At 40.6% G+C, this 17,962-nt stretch overlaps 3 protein-coding genes across 5 annotated transcripts; 2 read left to right on the forward strand and 1 right to left on the reverse strand.

The window, feature by feature from the left end:
* The first annotated feature begins 67 nt into the window (after positions 1-67).
* On the forward strand, positions 68-6,021 carry iba57 (iron-sulfur cluster assembly factor IBA57). Its single transcript, XM_022211200.2, has 3 exons — positions 68-548; positions 4,877-5,217; positions 5,345-6,021. The coding sequence occupies exons 1-3, from the start codon at positions 208-210 to the stop codon at positions 5,734-5,736; spliced, it is 1,074 nt and encodes a 357-aa protein (XP_022066892.1). The 5' UTR covers positions 68-207; the 3' UTR covers positions 5,737-6,021.
* Position 6,022: 1 nt separating this feature from the next.
* On the reverse strand, positions 6,023-8,740 carry jmjd4 (jumonji domain containing 4). Its single transcript, XM_022211194.2, has 6 exons — positions 8,488-8,740; positions 8,218-8,383; positions 7,570-7,695; positions 6,929-7,196; positions 6,628-6,774; positions 6,023-6,538 (listed from the first exon to the last, which is right to left on the reverse strand). Exons 1-6 carry the CDS (start codon positions 8,738-8,740, stop codon positions 6,203-6,205), a joined length of 1,296 nt encoding a protein of 431 aa, XP_022066886.1. The 3' UTR covers positions 6,023-6,202.
* On the forward strand, positions 8,598-16,803 carry snap47 (synaptosome associated protein 47). 3 transcript variants are annotated; one of them, XM_022211198.2, is made up of 5 exons: positions 8,598-8,722; positions 9,572-10,093; positions 10,226-10,737; positions 11,029-11,153; positions 14,872-16,803. In XM_022211198.2, the coding sequence occupies exons 2-5, from the start codon at positions 9,597-9,599 to the stop codon at positions 15,016-15,018; spliced, it is 1,281 nt and encodes a 426-aa protein (XP_022066890.2). In that variant the 5' UTR covers positions 8,598-8,722; positions 9,572-9,596; the 3' UTR covers positions 15,019-16,803. The 3 variants fall into 3 exon arrangements, with proteins under 3 accessions (XP_022066890.2, XP_022066888.2, XP_022066887.2); XM_022211196.2 differs by having other exon boundaries at positions 8,707-8,831; XM_022211195.2 differs by lacking the exon at positions 8,598-8,722 and adding an exon at positions 9,205-9,444.
* The last annotated feature ends 1,159 nt before the right edge of the window (positions 16,804-17,962 follow it).

Here is a 17,962-nt window from a genome sequence, read left to right on the forward strand (position 1 = left end):
CATCAGGAGACTCGAAAACTACACTTGATCTAAACAGTTCATAGACATACGCACGTGTTCCAGTATTTTCGAGCAATGCATTGTGGGACTTCAAAATGGAGTCCTGTTTGCGGGAGTAAGTTGTGATATCCTCGATTATGTAGCCGTGCACCGTTATTATTTTTGAGGAGACATTTATATTAAGACTGTCCCGTATCGGTGTACGTTATGGGGGTTTTGTGCTTCATCAGAGGAGCCTTCACGGCCGCCGTCGGTTTCAGAAAACACGCCGGTTTGTCCGTGAAGCTTCTCTCCGGTGTTTCAGCTGCAGCGGCGGTTAGTGTCAGGAGGTACAGCCAGGACAGCCGTAAAAATGTCCCGGCACAGTTCGTGTGTTACCACCTTCCAAACAGAACCCTGCTGAAAATCCAGGGATCGGACACAAGTGCGTTCCTCCAGGGGATAATAACCAACGACATGGCGCTGCTGGAGGAGCCTGAACACAGAGTCATGTACTCTCACATGCTCAATGTCCAGGGAAGGACGCTGTACGACATCATGTTGTACAGGTAAGAGTACACTTTACTGCACTGTTTAAACCCTTATGTCAGCTGTTGTACAAAATGCAAAGGAAGTAGCACACAAACCAGCAAATAACAACAAAACTGCGCAACACCTGTTATCTGACCGGAAGTGACACTTCCATGGTCTGAGAAAAATTAGCAAAGAGGCCCTATGTGGTGAAAATACAGATATTTATGTCTTTTGTGGCTGATATAGACTTGTAAAGTATAAGCTGTTGAGATGTGAATACATTTACTTACCTCAACCCTCTCACAACTAGATAGACTCTAGACATGGGATTTTGGGCTTTGTGAAGGGAGCCGGATCTTGAGGAGCCGTTAAAAAGACTGGCTCATTGTTATATTCATTTACTTTAGAAGTCAACCAGGAGTTACTCATTTTTATCAAGGAAACAATCCCAGGTAGCAGTTATAAACTACAATATGAGTCAGAATACTTCAAACTCACACATTCCACCCATATATACTCCACTGAGTTTTATTTATATTTTTATATACATTTTGTTCTTATTTATTATTTTTATATTTTTTTCTGTATTTTTAAAATGTTTTTGTGTGGTGTACATTGTTTTCGTTATGTTTTCTTCATATATCTATAATATATAGTTTATTGACCCAGACTTGAAAGGGATATTTTTGTGGCAAATTTTGCCTTGTGCTCTACTTTGTGTGTCATTCCCAGAAAAATGCTGCTACATTTCCTTTGACTCTGGCTCATTTTGCGTTTTTATTTTTTTTTTAATATCTCCTCCTTCCTGATAAAGCTATAAATGTGGCTCCGTTCCAGTCTCCAGCCAGTCAGACTCAGGCGGCGCTCACTCTCCTCCTCCTCTAGGTTAGCTGCACTTATAACTGTACTTACATGAGTGGAGCGTGCTGTGGACAAGTCAAACTTAGTGATGTAGTCGTTCATGTGAAGGCAGCGTGATCAACTCAGACTCATGGGGCACACAGGTGACACATGAAGAAAGTGTGGGAAGTTTGTATATACGAACGGCTCGCAACTGCGATCCGGTTCCTATTGTTCTCTTAAAAGAGTTGTTCAAACCACTGACTCGTTTGCAAACGTCACATCCCTAATAGACTCCCAGCTTTATAGCCCAATGAGGACTGTAAAGCTGACGGATGAAATCTTTAATAAAAATTGACTGCGCTGAGCACAGGCATGTGTTATGCATGTGTACGTTATGTACGGATACTGAATTGTGTGACCTAAATATGTCGTGGAATTGATGGGACTTGGAAACACCCTCACAATTTAAAGGGGAACTTCGTTTTTTTCCAACCTGGGGTGTGTTTTCATTTGTCATTTCATACATGTGAGTGATGGAGAAATGAATTTTCGACATAGCTCCAGTATTTAGCCAGGCAGGCAGCTTAGCACCTCAGCTAGCAGCTCGGCTAGCGAAAAGTATGGGGCAGCTGGCCCCCCACGTCAAAGTCCGCCCTAACGTGCTTTTTGCCCCACACTGACCGGCTCAGATAGTCTCAATGAGTGTCCCACAACATACTAGAGATGAGAAGTGAATGAAAACCTCCACATTACCTGGCGATCGCTATTTGTTGTGGTCTGTATCCAAATCTCAGGACGCTAGAAAGCAAATCTCGTTCCGAAATCGCGTGATAGCTCACGCCAACACCAGTATTTTGCCGCGAGCTATCGTGCGATTTTGCGAGCTATCGCACAATTTCGGAACGAGATTTGCTTTCTAGCGTCCTGAGATTTGGATACAGACCACAACAAATAGCAATCGCCAAGTAATGTGGAGGTTTTGGTTCACTTCTCATCTCTAGTATGTTGTGGGACACTCATTGAGACTATCTGAGCCGGTCAGTGTGGGGAAAAAAAGCGCGTTAGGGCAGACTTTGACGCGGGAGGCAAGTTGCCCCATACTTTTCGCTAGCTGAGCTGCTAAGCTGCCTGCCTGGCTAAATACTGGAGCTATGTCGAAAATGCATTTCTCCATCACTCACATGTATGAAATGACAAATGAAAACAGACCCCAGGTTGAAAAAAACCGAAGTTCCCCTTTAATCAGTTGTTCCTTGTATCATTTTTAGAGGAATAAGTCCGCAGCGGTCGATTTGTAGTAGGATCGCAATCGTGATCATCAGCAGGCAGCTGGCGTAGTGTTGACTTGTCATAGTTGCAGTGACACCATGGCTCCATCTCACAATGATACAGAAATCCTCAACAAATCTATGAATCCAGACTAAAAGCCGCATCACTGCCAAAATCTGATGAGATGGTCCCTGTGTCATTTCTGACCTTCCCTGAATTTTATTCAAATCTGTTATTCCGTTTTGGAATAATATTGTGCACAGACAAACATACACCGATCGTCATATAACTCCGCCGCATTCGTTGGCGGAATAATTACATTTTATACTTTGAAAGACTAATTGAAGTGAGTACGCCTCTGTGCAGTGTCGCTTAAATGTCAGTTGATTGAAAACTGTTTCACCTATCAATAATTGCACCACTTCTAAGGTGACAAATAGAGTATGTCCTCTATTTAACAATCAAAAGCAAATACCTTGAAAAGACTGTAGTATTGAAAATGCATGCCCCAAAGTAGAAATCCATTGCAACAACAGTGAATCTACCTGTCGTTGCAATGAATTGATGTACACATAAGTTAGAAAACCTGTGACCTTTCAAACAAAATTAAGTTAGTATAATTACTAACTTAATTTTAGTAATTACATGACCACACTTGCAAATGATCGATGGCCATCAGAACCCTTCTCAGTTTTTTACCTGTGTCTTGTGTCTATCTACATGTTGTTTCCGCATGGAAAAGAACTTCTGGAGGAGCTGAAAAATGTGATTGGTAGAGGACACAAAGATGGAGGGATACACAAAGAAAAATAACCAACTGAGAATCTGTCAGAACAAAGTTACAGCAGTAATCAGGAGATATAAAGTGAGCAATAGTACCAGGAATCAGAGCTGCAGGGCCCGATCCTCCAAAAAGACCACATGAAAAATGTGCTCCTTGCACAATGTAGCTTTTGATAAACAGACACACAATGGAAATCAACCTGTGAGAGCTCAGACAGTGCAAAGGACATTGTGTAACATCACCTTCCATGGATAGTGTGCAAGGAAAAAAACCTGCTGCAAGATTAAGCTTTCCTAGAGAGCATCAAAGGAAATCTGATAGATGTTGGAAGCGCATTGGTTGGTCAGGTGAGGCCATAGCAAATTTATTTAGCTCAGATGGGGACCAACATGGCTACCTCAGTGAATGCATAGTCTGTGCAGTGAAGCACGGAAGCTGAAGTGTGATGATATTGGGCTAAAAAAGTGCATAAGGTGTTGGAATGGTGACAATTAGATGAGGACACCATGAATACCAGTGGATATACCAAAATAATAGCTGACAAGATGACTTCCAGGCTGCTGAAACTTGGCAGAAGTTGAATATTCCAGCATGATAATGATCCAAAGCACGTTGTTATGCAAGAGGCTTTGAAGAAGAATGAAGTGAAAAGAGATAAAGAGATTAGTTAGAATAACACAAATGGTCCAGCAAAGAACAGATGAAAGAGTAGTCTCTTAAGAATGACAGAATCTGTAGAACCTCCAGAAATGGTTGCCTGTATTTTCAGTACGTGTTTCATTTTAAGTAAGTACATACTGTATTGATCAACTTAGAAGTGATGTAATTACTGTGAAGTGGTATGATTTTGAATACTCTGTTTAGTTGGTGTTGAACAGGGCTATACTTACCTCTGTGTGTTGTATTTGTAACTGTAGGTATCCAAAATGGCATTGTCTCTAGTCTTTATGTATTGTGGATATTTCAAATTACATTATTGATATCTGTCATCAAAATGATGACCAAAAACAAGTAAACTGTGGACATGTGAAAAGAGACTTTATCCCAGTAAGACTTCCATTGTGGGAAATGCAGCTGTAGCTACACAAACTGATTCAACTTTATTGTCAGCATACGCTGAAATTCATTTTGCACCCTAAAGGCAAACTTTGGCTTTTCTTGTGAGCTGAATTTAGAAGTCCAATTAAAATGACTGGCAAAATGCACATAAAAGAGGTGTCCTTGTGGATCTGAAATGTACACTGAATTACAGATATCTGGAATACAAAACCACTTAGGGTGTTAAATGTTTTAATGGCTTGCCATGGCACACCTTTGTTGTTTTATTAGCACACAGACCACAGGTGTTTCCGATCATAGCTCCCACAGGGGTCACCTAACCAGACAAAATAAGTGAAAACACCAGTGTGGCATTTCAGGGTGGATTTTCCTTTTATGAGGCACTCAACTTGCTGTATTTCCTTTCAGTCTAAAAGAAGCCGAGGGAGGGAACGGTGTTTTCCTGGAATGTGACAGCACAACAAAGGACTCGATCTTGAGACACTTGAAGGTGTACAAAATCCGCAGGAAGGTCGACATCAGCCCCTGTCCAGACCTCTCTGTGTGGGCGGTACTTTCACAGCAGGGTCAGGAAGTCAGTAAACCTGAGCTTTCTTACCCTGAAAAAGCTCTGGTATGGGAGGCTGATCCTCGAACTCAGCAAATGGGCTGGAGATTGGTTTTGCACTGCCAAGTTGACCCCTTGGATATAATTGCATCGTGTCAGAAAGGAGACACAGAGGAGTATCACAAACATCGCTATGCAATAGGTAAGACCAGACCAGTTTGCAAATTGCATTAGAAGACAAAGTTAAGTAATTTGGATTTGTCTGAGCACATGTTCTAGAAATTTTGTGACAAGTTTTGTTTGTTTCCTCTGCTGTCATTGTTGCCTAGGACTTCCAGAGGGAGTCGAAGACCTTCCTCCTGGGGTTGCACTGCCACTAGAATCAAATCTCGTCTACATGCAGGGTATCAGCTTTAGCAAGGGCTGTTACATCGGCCAGGAGCTTACAGCCAGGACTCATCACACTGGGGTGATTCGGAAACGCCTGATGCCAGTGCGCTTGTCAGCTCCGGTTCAAGACCTCGAGGAAGGTGCCACGCTGCAAACGCAGTCAGGCAAGCCAGCTGGGAAGCATCGAGCAGGCGTAGGACAACTGGGTCTCAGCCTAATCCGCATGGCTCATGCCAAAGAGGTGTTGACGCTCAAATCTTCTGACGACTCCACAGTGACACTTGAGGCCTCTGTGCCAGACTGGTGGCCTAAAGATGTCAAAATCAGCTGAAGAGGAGGATGTTTTAACATTCCCTAAAATGTGACATGCTTCAACGTGACAGACTTCTAATAGGCAGAGCCCTGCTTATGTTACACTGTCATTGCTTAACCGATATGTGGCACTACTCCATATTTTTGAGTATTTGTTTTGTTTGCAAAAAAATCTATTTCAGAGTGATTTTCCTACATTGTAAAGTGTTATTTATCACAGATGTGTTGTATCTCTCCACATAAGGTATACATAAGGTGATACAGTAATGGTGGTTATTCAATAAATATGCAAAGCAATACAAAACTGTTTTTTTTGTATTTTATTTTTCCATTTTATCTTTCAGTGCAAAAACTATTTCCAGACATTCATAAGCAACATTTGAGATTGCAATAACATCTTTGTCATCACCTCACAAATTGGCACTTTTCATTCAAGCTATTTCCAGGCGAATATTACGGTTGAGAGGCAGAACACATTGAACACATTATTCCTGGTAAAGGAGATGCTGCCCTCTTGTGGATTGAATGGTGTCTCGAATTTGCTGTAACATGGTTTCTGGCTGCAAAGTCAATGTTGAATGATCGAGCCGCTTAAAGTCTTCATTGCACAGGAGGCATTCAATTATGTGAGCCACTCTTTGCAGGTCAAAGGCAGCATGGTAAGGTCCAAGCGTGGTGAGGGTCTCTGAGAGATGTCGTGAGTACTCGGAGGAATCCCCAGAGGAACAAGCATTCAGGAAAGTCATTCGGTTGTCAGCGATGATTTTTAGGAACGAGGCAAATTCCCCATAGTCTATACCAGAGCAGGCCTTCATGATGACCTGGAATGAAACAGCCAACCATAATCACCATTATATACTTTGCAGCAAATTTTTAGATCAAAGCTTGACTGAACAATCGTGGTCGGTACCTGGCAATGCTGGTGCCATGAATCCATTGTGTTTCTCCATTCGTCTATTTCTTTTTGAACAGATGACAGCTCATTCTGAAGGAACTGCCACATGATGTCAATGTTGCAACCATTCAGCCAATTATGATTAATAGAGATGGTGTCCTCCTGTGGGGGCAAAAAATAAGTCTGGATCTGAGCACATAATTAAAACTTCTTACATCTGTAATAAAGGAGACTTTTCACATTAGTGTTACGTAATATACTAAAACATAATTTGACATTTCAACTACTGTGATTTGCCTACCAGTGCAGTTCTTACCAGATTATAAACTTGATGATGCCAGCCACTGGGCACGAAAATGATTTCACCAGCTTCTTGGATAATTTCAAGAGGCTGACAGGCTTCTTCATAGTGTGGAAAGAGGCCTCTGTCTTTTAGTTCAGCTGATGTAACATCATATGGGAGGTTGCCATGAGTGTCTCGTAAAAAGTCCTCCTGACCTGGAGGATACAGGAGCCACTTCTTTCGGCCACAGATGTTTGCAGACCAGCTGTAGGAACGGAACACGTCAGCATGGAACGGGGTCCTGGTGGCAAGAGAGAGAGTGACGCTGTATGAAAAATCAAACACTCTATAGTATATACATACCGTATATATAAAATTTGGGTTTTGCCAGCATTATATTTAACATCTTAAGACCTGACATCCACATATGTTTATTATCAATACTCTTTTTTTTTCAAAAAGAGTGTATTAATAATAATATAACAATAATAACAATATAAACATATATATATATATATATATATATATATATATATATATAATAAAACATAATTATCAGATATATATTATTCATTTATTATATTTATTGGTAACTCCTTGTTCCAAATAACTAGAAGAAATCTAAAATACAAGCCCAACCAAAGCTCGGGTCTTCAGAGGTTAATTTTTCATACCATGAGCCTTTCGGTCCCATGTAGACAAACCGGTAGTCGTCCACTTCAAGTGTATCCCAGTATTCATTCAGCCAGTCAGAAGAAAAGTAGACTGGTGTGGTGTAAACATTATGTTCTGGAAAGTCCCTGTAGAGTAAAATAAGAATCATCACATTTTGCGTATGGTGCCAACATTTTCAGCTGAATTTTAAGTAAGACTGATCAACTTTGATGTAATTTAATAATTGAGATGTGGTACAATTTTTTAATAATTTAATGTTTAGTAGATTTTGAACATTTAGTGATATTACATACTTCTGTTGCATACCGATTTAAATAGTAGATGTTAAACAATGTGTTATTACTCATAAGTGGATATCCAAAATGGTATTTTCGTCTATCTTGGATATTCAAAATGACATAGATATCTGTGATGGAAATTCTGATTAATAACTGAACTATAGATATCTAAATGGGAGTTTTTCCTAGTAAAATTCTACAACAAGAAATGCAGTTGTAAATGCAGGATATGATTCAACTTTATTGCCACTTTACATTGAACTTCCTTTTGCATTCTATAGACCAGCTTAACACACATTTACTAGTTGGGTTCACATGAAAAGTCCCTGTAGTGCAAGCATTTTAGTCAAATGAATATCCCTTTGATACCTTGACATGTGCCAGTCTTTAAGATAGAGGCATCCTTTGGGTGATGAGTGTCCATTCTGGATGTATTCCTTCCAGTAGTGTATAAATTCTTTAAAAGGCATAACTTGCTTGGGGTTGGCATTGTATTCCTTTGCATTGCAGTTTGCCACAGGAACAGGAGTCTCATCTGTGAGAAATAACAGTAACAAAACAGTTCACACCGTATCAGTTATTGCAGCTGTTACATAATCATGTATTGTCGCTTTACGCATTAGTAAGAGGCGTATTTACCAAACTCCTGCAGCAATTTCTGGAAATTAGGTTTCCCCTCCTCAGTCACCCACTGTTTTCTACACTTCCAGTCCTCTGTGAACCTTCTTGAAAACATGCATGGGTGGTTGGGTAGCAAGTATTTCTTGAAAAACTTCGAATAGCTGAGCTCCTTGTCGATGTAATCTAAAAAATGTGAAGACCAAAATTGCTCATACGTCTGCCTGGGTATTTTGACCAGGCTGCTGCAGTTACGGTACGCCTCCCTGTCCATGATGGTAAACAAGGCAAGCTGGCTAGCTAGTTAGCAAGCTTAGCTGTCACGCCTCGGACAGCAGGAGACAGTAGGAAGAGCGAGCTGGCAGGTTGGTTTGCCATTACATAGCGAACGTGGTCTCGCTTTACCGTCAAATTTAAGACCTAACAGTTTGGCTAGAAAACAGAAAACACCGCGCTAAAACGCATTTTCTTCTATTTTGACAACAGGTCACTACATATGACAGCAACCGGACGACTGCGGGTTATGGTTCCGAAACGACGCACATGTAAAACCGTAGCTGTCTATATTTTAACAAGACTGTTTATGCATATGAACGTTTCGATTTCTTTGATACGAATACAATCTTAGCTCATTCCTAAACCGTCGCCCTAGCTAACAATAATTATTTTCACCAAAACCTTGTCATGATAGTGTTTGGTGCCAACAGAGTCGGACAGTAAATACAGACGTACTCCGGTCTGATATCACTTCCGTAATAAACATTACAGTTACTGAGAAGACTGCGAGGGAACGTAATGCTCAGCACTGATGTGGTGTGGAACTGATATCATTTTACCAAGAGCAAGTACCAAATGTTAGAAAGATTGTAACGTTATGATGACGCACGTGTAATGCGCTCAGCTGGATAGAGAGCTGAAGTTGTCGGTGTGAACGCCTCAACTGAGCTCATCTGCAGCCTGGATTACACTCTGAAGAAAGTATGTTCACCATCAAGACAGAGAGATCCCTCAGCATCACATCCTCATGGTGTAGATTACAACAGCACCACTGACTGCATGTGAATCACATTTATGTAACACTATCTCTGATGTATCCTTCTTCTAGGTAAATCTGTGTATCTCCTTTCAAAATGAGCCGGGACACTGCCATCCACAGCTGGCCTGGCTCCTATTACATCAACAGTGAGAAGCGGTGGGAAAGTGGAACCCTGTCCCTCACCAGAAGCACGGTGCGCTTCGTCTCCAGCCAGAGCAAGGAGAGTCTTGCCAGCTTCCGTCTCTCCCGAATCATGGAGATCAAGATGGAGTCGTCTAGTTTCATCTTCAGCACTCTCACAGTGCTTGAAGAGGGCAATGTGAAACATTGGTTTGGTTCCCTAAAGCCCAACAGGGTGGTGGTTTATAATGTGTTGGAGCATTTCTGGAGAGAACGCCTTCTCTCTCCCAGTTCAGAGGCCCGGGGAGCTGAGTCTCAGCCCTCTAAAGGGAGAGAGCTGATCAACCTGGTGGCAGGAGCCCAGAGAAGACTGGAGGACACTGGCAGAGTCCTCAGCCACCAGGGAGAGCAGTTTGACAACATGATGCAGGGTCTGGAGAAGATTGACTCCGACTTGGGCGTGGCTGACAAGTAATTGTTTTTAAATTTTCTTACTTATGCAATGTTTGCTCATGTCTTCTTCATGTTGTTTAGATATATCATTAACTTGTATTACTTAAATAGGCCTAATTAATTGCTCACCCTGACCACTTTGACTTGCAGACTTCTGTCAGAGCTGGAGTCTCCCTCCTGGTGGCCTTTTGGCAAACTCCCCTGGAAGGCTCAGCAGGAAGCTAAGGCTGAGGATGCTGCAAGAGCTGCAGCTGCTGCTGCTGCTGCTTCAGCAGGCAGGGGGTCTAGTAGAAATAAGGTGATCAGTAGCATCCCAGCAGTTGTGTCCAAGGGTGGAGACTCGGACTTGAAGCCTGGTTGTTTGCTGGTGCTTGTGTCCTCACTGGAAGCGCGAGACACAAACTGCCAACTCCTACACCGATTTGAACGAAATGAAATTGATGAAATCAGGGTGCACAGTCCCTATGAGATTTCTGTTCGACAGCGTTTTATTGGGAAGCCCGATATATGTTACAGGTTCCTGTCTGCCAAGATGCCAGAGGCACTGTCAGTCTTAGAGATGCAGTACAAAAAGAAGGTGGAGTTCACAGGCGAATACACAGCTTTCAAGGCTACTCCACTTTCATCTCCATGTGACACAGAAGGGAAAACCTGGAATGAAGGTAAGGAAAAGATCAAATAAAGCCACTGTAAGATCAGTGTTGTTTCCATGCCTGGTATAAGTTTGGCCACTGAGTGGCAGTAAAGGTCTATGTTTCCACCTTTAGAAGTGTGCAGCCACATGTAAAAACATTTCATCATGGTTATTGGTGTCTCTCCTTGACAGAAATGTAGTTTCATGAGTCACTTCACCCCAATTGCCTCAGTTGCTGTACTTTGAGTTTATTGTCTGGTTTCCTCATAAACAACATATGTGTTCTGTACTTTTTCACCATCTCCACCCATGGAGTCAGGTTTGCTGCAGAAGTGCCAAGAGACAGAGCTTCCACTGGAGGTCCCAGTAGGAGAGCTGTCCCAGTTGCAGGTGCATGTCCTCCAGCCATCTGTCAGTCAAGCTGAGGCCCAGGAGCTCAAACAGGTGAGAAACTTGGACTCTCACTGCCTGTGCAAAAATATGACTGCACCATTGTGGAGGTTTCTCATGTTTGTGTATACTAGAGAAGTAATACAAATGAAAAACCCATGTGTGCAGGCAACAGATTGTCTCATGGTGTTAGCTGTTATCGTAAATAATCCTATGGTTTTAGCAACATGTATTTTGATATTTCCATTCCAAACCACAATACACTATAATGGCTTTTATTTTTCATCCTGTATGTTTAAAATGTTATTTGGTGAGACCACAAACCAAAGTCCATCCTAGTTTTAAGAGAGGAAAAGAAACATGGTCAGTTATTTGGCCAGACTGTACAGTGTCTTTCCATTCAGAACCTCACTACATCGAGAGTCGTCACAGACATGGTCTGTGGTGGCAACATCTACATAGTGACGCAAATTCAGACCTATGATTCGGACAATTTTTTATTTGTGTGTGTGTGTGACTCACTATTACAAGTTGCTTAGGCTGAGATCTTTCATGTAAAACCTTCAGCAAGGACTTTTTGTTTAATCATACCATTACCACTTATCACCAAGGTTCTAAGATGTGTTGCCAAGATCATATGATAGCTTACCTGGATCACGGGCAGACCAAAACGTTGTAATCACTAATGAGAAGTAATTGTACAGATATTATAAAAAAAGGGAAAAAAATTGTATATTTGGGTTGTTTCCAATTAGAACTTCACCTAAATCAAAGCTGTAATTTTGAGGCAGATACTGATATTGTAGAGTTGAAAAATATATTGGTCAGACACTACTGTTCAAAAGTTTGAGGTCAAAAACTCAAACTTTCATTCATGTGCTAACATAATTGTACAAAGGTTTTCTAATCATCAGTTAGCCTTTCAACACCGTTAGCTAACACAATGTAGCATTAGAACACAGGAGTGATGGTTGCTGGAAATGTTCCTCTGTACCTCTATGTAGATATTCCATTAAAAATCAGCTGTTTCCAGCTAGAAAAGTCATTTACCACATTAACAATGTTTAGACTGTATTTCTGATTAATTTAATGTTATCTTCACTGAAAAAAAACTGCTTTTCTTTCAAAAATAAGGACATTTCTAAGTGACCCAAACTTTTGAACGGTAGTGTATATTAGAAGATATTCGTTGTTTTACATAAACACTTATCCTAAACAAACTTTTAGAGGGATCCTTTAAACAAAATTTTTAAGGGTGAATAAGATATGTACTTTACACTTTACATTAGTGCCCATTTTAGGCACATGTCTGCAAATTTTTTTATATGTTTAGGAGAGCAGCCAAAGCAAAATGGAAAACATGCATCTTAAGGAACAAAGCGGAAAAGTTGTCAGACGTCTAAGCCTACGACTAAGATATGATTCACAAATACATGATATTGGTTCTGATAAATACTGAGCGTTTGCCTGTGGCCTCATTTCACTTACCTTTGTTGCAATGTTTTCAGTTGTGGTGTACTTACTTAAAAGTCCTTCCTCATGGCGTTTTTTTTTTCTCGTCTACACACTTCAAAAGTAATATCTCGAATGAGTCATTGTTATCACATTATACCTAAAATTTAGCAAATTATTACGTACAATAATAGTCAGAGGTTCACCGCTGGTTTTGTCTAAATAATCATTTTTCAAATACTTTTATCAGAGCAATGACAACACTGGGGCAATCACAAAGCGTGTTTATAAATGGCGTATTGTCTGCAGCTGATAATGGTTCACATTTCAAAGGCTGCCAACTTTGAGTTAATGCCATGCTCCTGTACACACCCTGCTTTAGACGTAATTCAGGTCAAGATTAGAATCTACTGTGGAGCAACTTGTACAGAGAGCCACTCAGTGTCATGTCCTGACCTAAGTGCTGTGGCAAATATTCCCTTTTGTGTCAGTATTTATATATAATTGTTATTGTTTGAAGTTGGAAATTCCTTCTCGTTAGCAGCACAAACTGGTTCACTCATAAGACTGATCAAGGGTTATTTTTAGTTTTGCGTACTGGACGTCTCCTAATTCACAGCCCTGTAGTACCCCGCTAATGCAAGACACTGGGAATTGTAGCTCATATATTTTTCTGTTAGTTCCAGCCTAAATGTTTAATTTTAGGGCTTTCTACATGACTTAGGTGCTCTAGCCATTGTATAAGCAGTAGCTAAAAATATTCATCACCTGTGTTTTTCTATGACACACCAAGACTCTTGTGAATGTTAACTGCAAGGTGTGATTCAGTAATGTCATCCCTGTTTAAACTGTAGAGTTGCAGACCTGAGTGAGTGAATACAGTTGTTCCTTGGTGTGTTTTGACATACTATCTGTTTTTCACATGGCTGCCTGTAGCTGTTTTTGTGCTCAGTTGAAATGTTCATATAAACCAGCCAGTGAAAACTGACATAATGTCAGTGGCTGTGTGTGGGGGCACGTGTAGCATAACATAATACTAGTTTAGAAACCATGGTGGTGGGGTTTGAAGTAAGTGTTTATTAGGTTTTACTTGGCACATCACAGTATATTTAAGCTGTTCCATTAACCGTAATGTGTACAGTTGTGAGACCATATAATATAGTCGCAATATTCCTTAAACCCACTGAAAGTAGAAAACAAACAGTATAGCATATCCGTTATCCCAGGAGACGAGCCAAAAGTTAGCTCTCTGCATATTCTCAAATTTCATCTGCAGTATGAAATAATATCACACTGGAAACATGAATAACTTTTTGCATCAAGGTTGGTGCGGAATTATAACATCACCTTCTGATCTGTAGACTTTAGGCAGCGGGGTATTGCCTTTATAAGCAAAGTGAAGAAGAGCTCTGAATTCAAGCCGCTGCTCCTAACATGTTTGCTTTCTAACTCACTGACCACATCTTTACGCCCCCCCCACATGTGGTCCACATGTTGTACCCTGAAGTTACTCACCACTTTGGTGTAGTTTTAATAATAAAAAATCTTTTATTACTGTCTTGTTTATAACACCCCGGACGCTACGAGACTTTGACTAAACAGCTTTTTCATATCATGTACCATCTTCAAAAAAAAAATAAAACAACCAAAAAAAACTCTTAAACTAGAAACATTCATATCCATTAATGAGTTTAAGAGTATCATAAGGAATACAGTGAAGAAGGAATGTCAATACCTTTCATTATAGCTGTTGTTCGTGGGCTGCACAGTGATGTAGTGGTTAGCACTTTCGCCTTGCAGCTAGAAGATCCACTGTTCACCTCCCGGCCTTCCTGGCATCTTTCTGCATGGAGTTTGCATGTTCTCCCTGTGCATGCATGTGTGGGTTTTTTTCTGCAGGTACTCCAGCTTCCTCCCACAGTCCAAAAACATGCTGGGATTAATTGATTGTTGTAAATTGCCTGCAGGTGTGAGTGCAAGTGTGATTGTTAGTATATGTAGCCCTGTGATAGACTGGTGACCTGTCCAGGGTGTCCCTTGCCTTCGCCACAAGTCAGCTGGGATAGGCTCCAGCGACCATATGAGTTGAGCGGTGTGTAGATAATGGAAAGATTATGGATGTTTATTGTTTATTCATGTATCTGTTTTATATAACTTTTAAATTTTGTAAGGCTTCTACCTCAGCCAGGTCTCCCTTGTAAAAGAGATCTCTAATCTCAGTGGGACTTCCTGGTTAAATAAAGGTAAATAAAATAGTTATCCATGTTCACTGAGGGTTGGTGGCCTCCGTTTGTTTGTACTAACTGGGTTGTGTGCGCAGATGCTGATGCAGCTGAAGAACCTTGCCCTGGAGGCAGAAACGGAGCTGGAACGGCAGGACGAAGTTCTGGACGTCCTGACAAGCTCGACGGACCGAGCCACCATGCACATAGAGAAGCACACCTGCCGCATGAAAAGACTGCTGTAGTCCTGACGGCTCCGAAGACACATGCGATCGCCATGTCCCTTCTGAGAAACGTACTGTATGCCCCCTCATTGTCCACACAGTTTTGGTACAGTTTGAGAACACTGAAATACAGCAGTAGAGACTTGCATTTAGTCACAATAGTTCATAGGATTTTTACTGCATTTGTTGGTATGATCACAGTGATGTCTGGGAAGTGCAGCACTGAAGATATTCACAAAAATGAAACTTGGCCATCCATGGTCAATTTAAGAACATACCTAAGAGGAATTAGTAAACACGTGGACTCACACTTTTCTCTAATGTTTCTTTGTGACAATAACTAACACTTTTGCTAGCTTATGTCATGTCAAATCAAAATTTCTTCTTTTTCGTTAGTTTATTTGAAACAGACTCAGTGTCTGAGTGAGATTAATCTTTGTGAACAGTACACTTTCTCAGTGCATGTCTTGCAACTGCGGCTAATATTGCTACCATTGCATTCAGCTTGTATGCAATAGGCTACATGACACTTTGAAAACCCATTCTTACTTAAGGATTTAGAATAAGGGAACAGTGAACTTGATCACCAATCGGTTGAAAGTCTATGGAAGCGTAGGCGAAAACTAACAAACAGGCATCGGTATAGTGTAACCATAATAGGAACATGACTATCGTTAGGTAGAAAAAAATCATCTCCCCCTTGGTTCAGCATCCAGTAGTGAGGCTCATTGCTTGGCTCTGGCTATTAAATCCCTATGAAAATATTAGCGGGGGCAGCCAATGAGAGACCACACCCATGTCAGAGTTCTAGTAACTCAAACTGATTGCTGCTGTCACCTGAGTGGTAGCTGAGGGACTTGCATGAAACCTCAGTGCATGTCATTGTGAAACCAGCGGGTGAAAAATAAGCTGATAATGTTTGTATCGGAGGAGACACACAGCAGTTTAAACCTTCCACAAATACAGTGGACAACAAAATGGACGTTTAGAAAGAAAGAAAGCAAACAGCTGGTGCACTTACTAACTGCATGTTGTTTCTGTAGGTGTTACTTACAAGACAGGTGTACGAATGGTGGATAAACCTGATTTGAGCATACAAACTAAAGCTTTCCAATATAAATAAAAGTAATAAACTGACAGGTGAGGTTAGTCCATGTCTGTGTCTCTGATGAGGTGCAGCCATTCTTCCTTTTTATAACCATTTCTGTCCTGTTAAAAACGTCTTTCTCAGGTCCTCGGTGTCACTTCTCCTCTCTGGACACAGTTTCCCTCTACGCTAAATGTTGCATGTCTCAGTATTACTGCTTTGTATGGCAGCAAGTGCAAATATCCCATCTTCATCGATATAAAGCAGAAGGCTGTAAATGTGTAATTAAGTTATGAAACTTGTGAAAACAGAATAGAGAACACTCCCTCTCTCTTTTTTCTTTTTAGAATATTATCGCTAAAATACTTTAAGTTAAGATCCACATCTCCTGTATATGCCTGATGCTATTCTAGATATGTATTATCTGTAAATGACTGACAAATGTATTGTAATTCTGTAATTTTATTGTGCTCTGTTATCACTGTGAAATTGTAATTAGCCATTAGGTGAACTTGCGATATCTGTACCAAGTTTAAAAATGATCTCAGTGCTTATTTTTGTTGATATTTTATCTTGACACTGGATTAGCTTTAAATATAAGGGAAGTCCATCTGCGTCATTGTAAACATTGAGTGAGTTCCCTTTTATCAGCTTGGTCGTCGTCACCATTTGAAGTCTGTAAAAGCATATGATTTGCAATAAAACTGAAATGAGTTCAATGAGTTGTCTCTTTTTTGTTTTAAAGCTCTTATAAGTCATCATCAATCAGTTATGATACACTGTAGTTCTCCACTGTAGAGCATTTTAACTGGATTCCTGTGTTGATTCTTATTCATCCATGTCAAGGTAAATCTTGGAGGTTCAGTAAAAAAAAACAAAGCAAATGTCTTTTAAGTTTTTAAAACTATTTCATCCAAGAGGCTTTGGTTGTTTAAAGCTTCAAACCTTTAGATTTTCAGTTGCCTAAAAGTGAAGTTGAGTTTTAGTGTATTATTTTGCTCCACTCACAGAATCTTATCAGCCTTTTTTAGATGTGGCTGTTTGAGCAACAAACATCTGATAAACCACTCGCATATTTCTGCAGGAGTTAATGGATACCAGCTTCTTAGGGTAAATTATGCCAGCATTGTGTTAATTTTTACTGTGGTCTAAATGTGCTTTGATATCCATCCGGTCCATCTAAAATGTGAACTAACCACGTAGGTGAGTTTTGAGCTTTGTTGTTAGTGAGGTCACACCCAAAACTGATGATAAAAAACACAAATATAAAGTCACTGTTTTTAATTTAAAAAGTACAGTCTTGAACACAATGTTGTATTATTGTTTACAGCCTTTTAATATCAGCTTGAGATAAGTGGCTTGGAAACTTTCTCCAAGGTTGAAGGTTAAGTGACTCAGATCTCAGGAACACTTCAGCGTAGTATTCTGACGTGAAATCATCGTTAAAGCCAGAGAAACAACGGAATTTATTCACTGGAAAACTAATTAGGTCTGCTGTTTGGAAGAAAACTGAGCCAGTAAAATGAGCCTCCTGAATTCTAACCAAGCTTTATTCCGTAACAAAAACTCATCAGGCAACGCCCCTCATAGTCAGCTCCCATGTGACAAATTGCAACAGAGAATATCAAAACACATGCAAACTAGAAACGGATGTTAATTATGGTTTCAGCCGCTGTGCCTGCTGTTGTGGGGAAGTGGCTCGCTTTATACCCTCTACTATTATAACATCCTGTTGGCACCAAGACTGTTGGCATCAGCTGACCCCCCCGTCGGGCTGCTTTCACCACAAGGAGCGACGACTTCGTATCAACAGTAGACCAGATTTGATTTGGCAACTGGCTGAGTGCTCAATTATGAATCAGGAAGACGTCTTACCTT

Source organism: Acanthochromis polyacanthus, chromosome 9, assembly GCF_021347895.1.
Source record: "Acanthochromis polyacanthus isolate Apoly-LR-REF ecotype Palm Island chromosome 9, KAUST_Apoly_ChrSc, whole genome shotgun sequence".
Lineage (NCBI taxonomy): Eukaryota > Metazoa > Chordata > Actinopteri > Pomacentridae > Acanthochromis > Acanthochromis polyacanthus.

Bases quoted from the DNA above. Each gene is read 5' to 3' on its own strand.
- iba57 (XM_022211200.2), top strand. From the start codon at position 208: ATGGGGGTTTTGTGCTTCATCAGAGGAGCCTTCACGGCCGCCGTCGGT. The intron at 549-4,876 runs GTAAGAGTACAC...ATTTCCTTTCAG, and splicing joins TACGACATCATGTTGTACAG to TCTAAAAGAAGCCGAGGGAG. The intron at 5,218-5,344 runs GTAAGACCAGAC...ATTGTTGCCTAG, and splicing joins CAAACATCGCTATGCAATAG to GACTTCCAGAGGGAGTCGAA.
- snap47 (XM_022211198.2), top strand. From the start codon at position 9,597: ATGAGCCGGGACACTGCCATCCACAGCTGGCCTGGCTCCTATTACATC. The intron at 10,094-10,225 runs GTAATTGTTTTT...TTTGACTTGCAG, and splicing joins GACTTGGGCGTGGCTGACAA to ACTTCTGTCAGAGCTGGAGT. The intron at 11,154-14,871 runs GTGAGAAACTTG...TTGTGTGCGCAG, and splicing joins AGGCCCAGGAGCTCAAACAG to ATGCTGATGCAGCTGAAGAA.
- jmjd4 (XM_022211194.2), bottom strand. From the start codon at position 8,740: ATGGACAGGGAGGCGTACCGTAACTGCAGCAGCCTGGTCAAAATACCC. The intron at 7,696-8,217 runs GTATCAAAGGGA...TTTACTCTACAG, and splicing joins AAAGACTGGCACATGTCAAG to GGACTTTCCAGAACATAATG. The intron at 6,775-6,928 runs GTAAGAACTGCA...TTGCCCCCACAG, and splicing joins ATCATCAAGTTTATAATCTG to GAGGACACCATCTCTATTAA.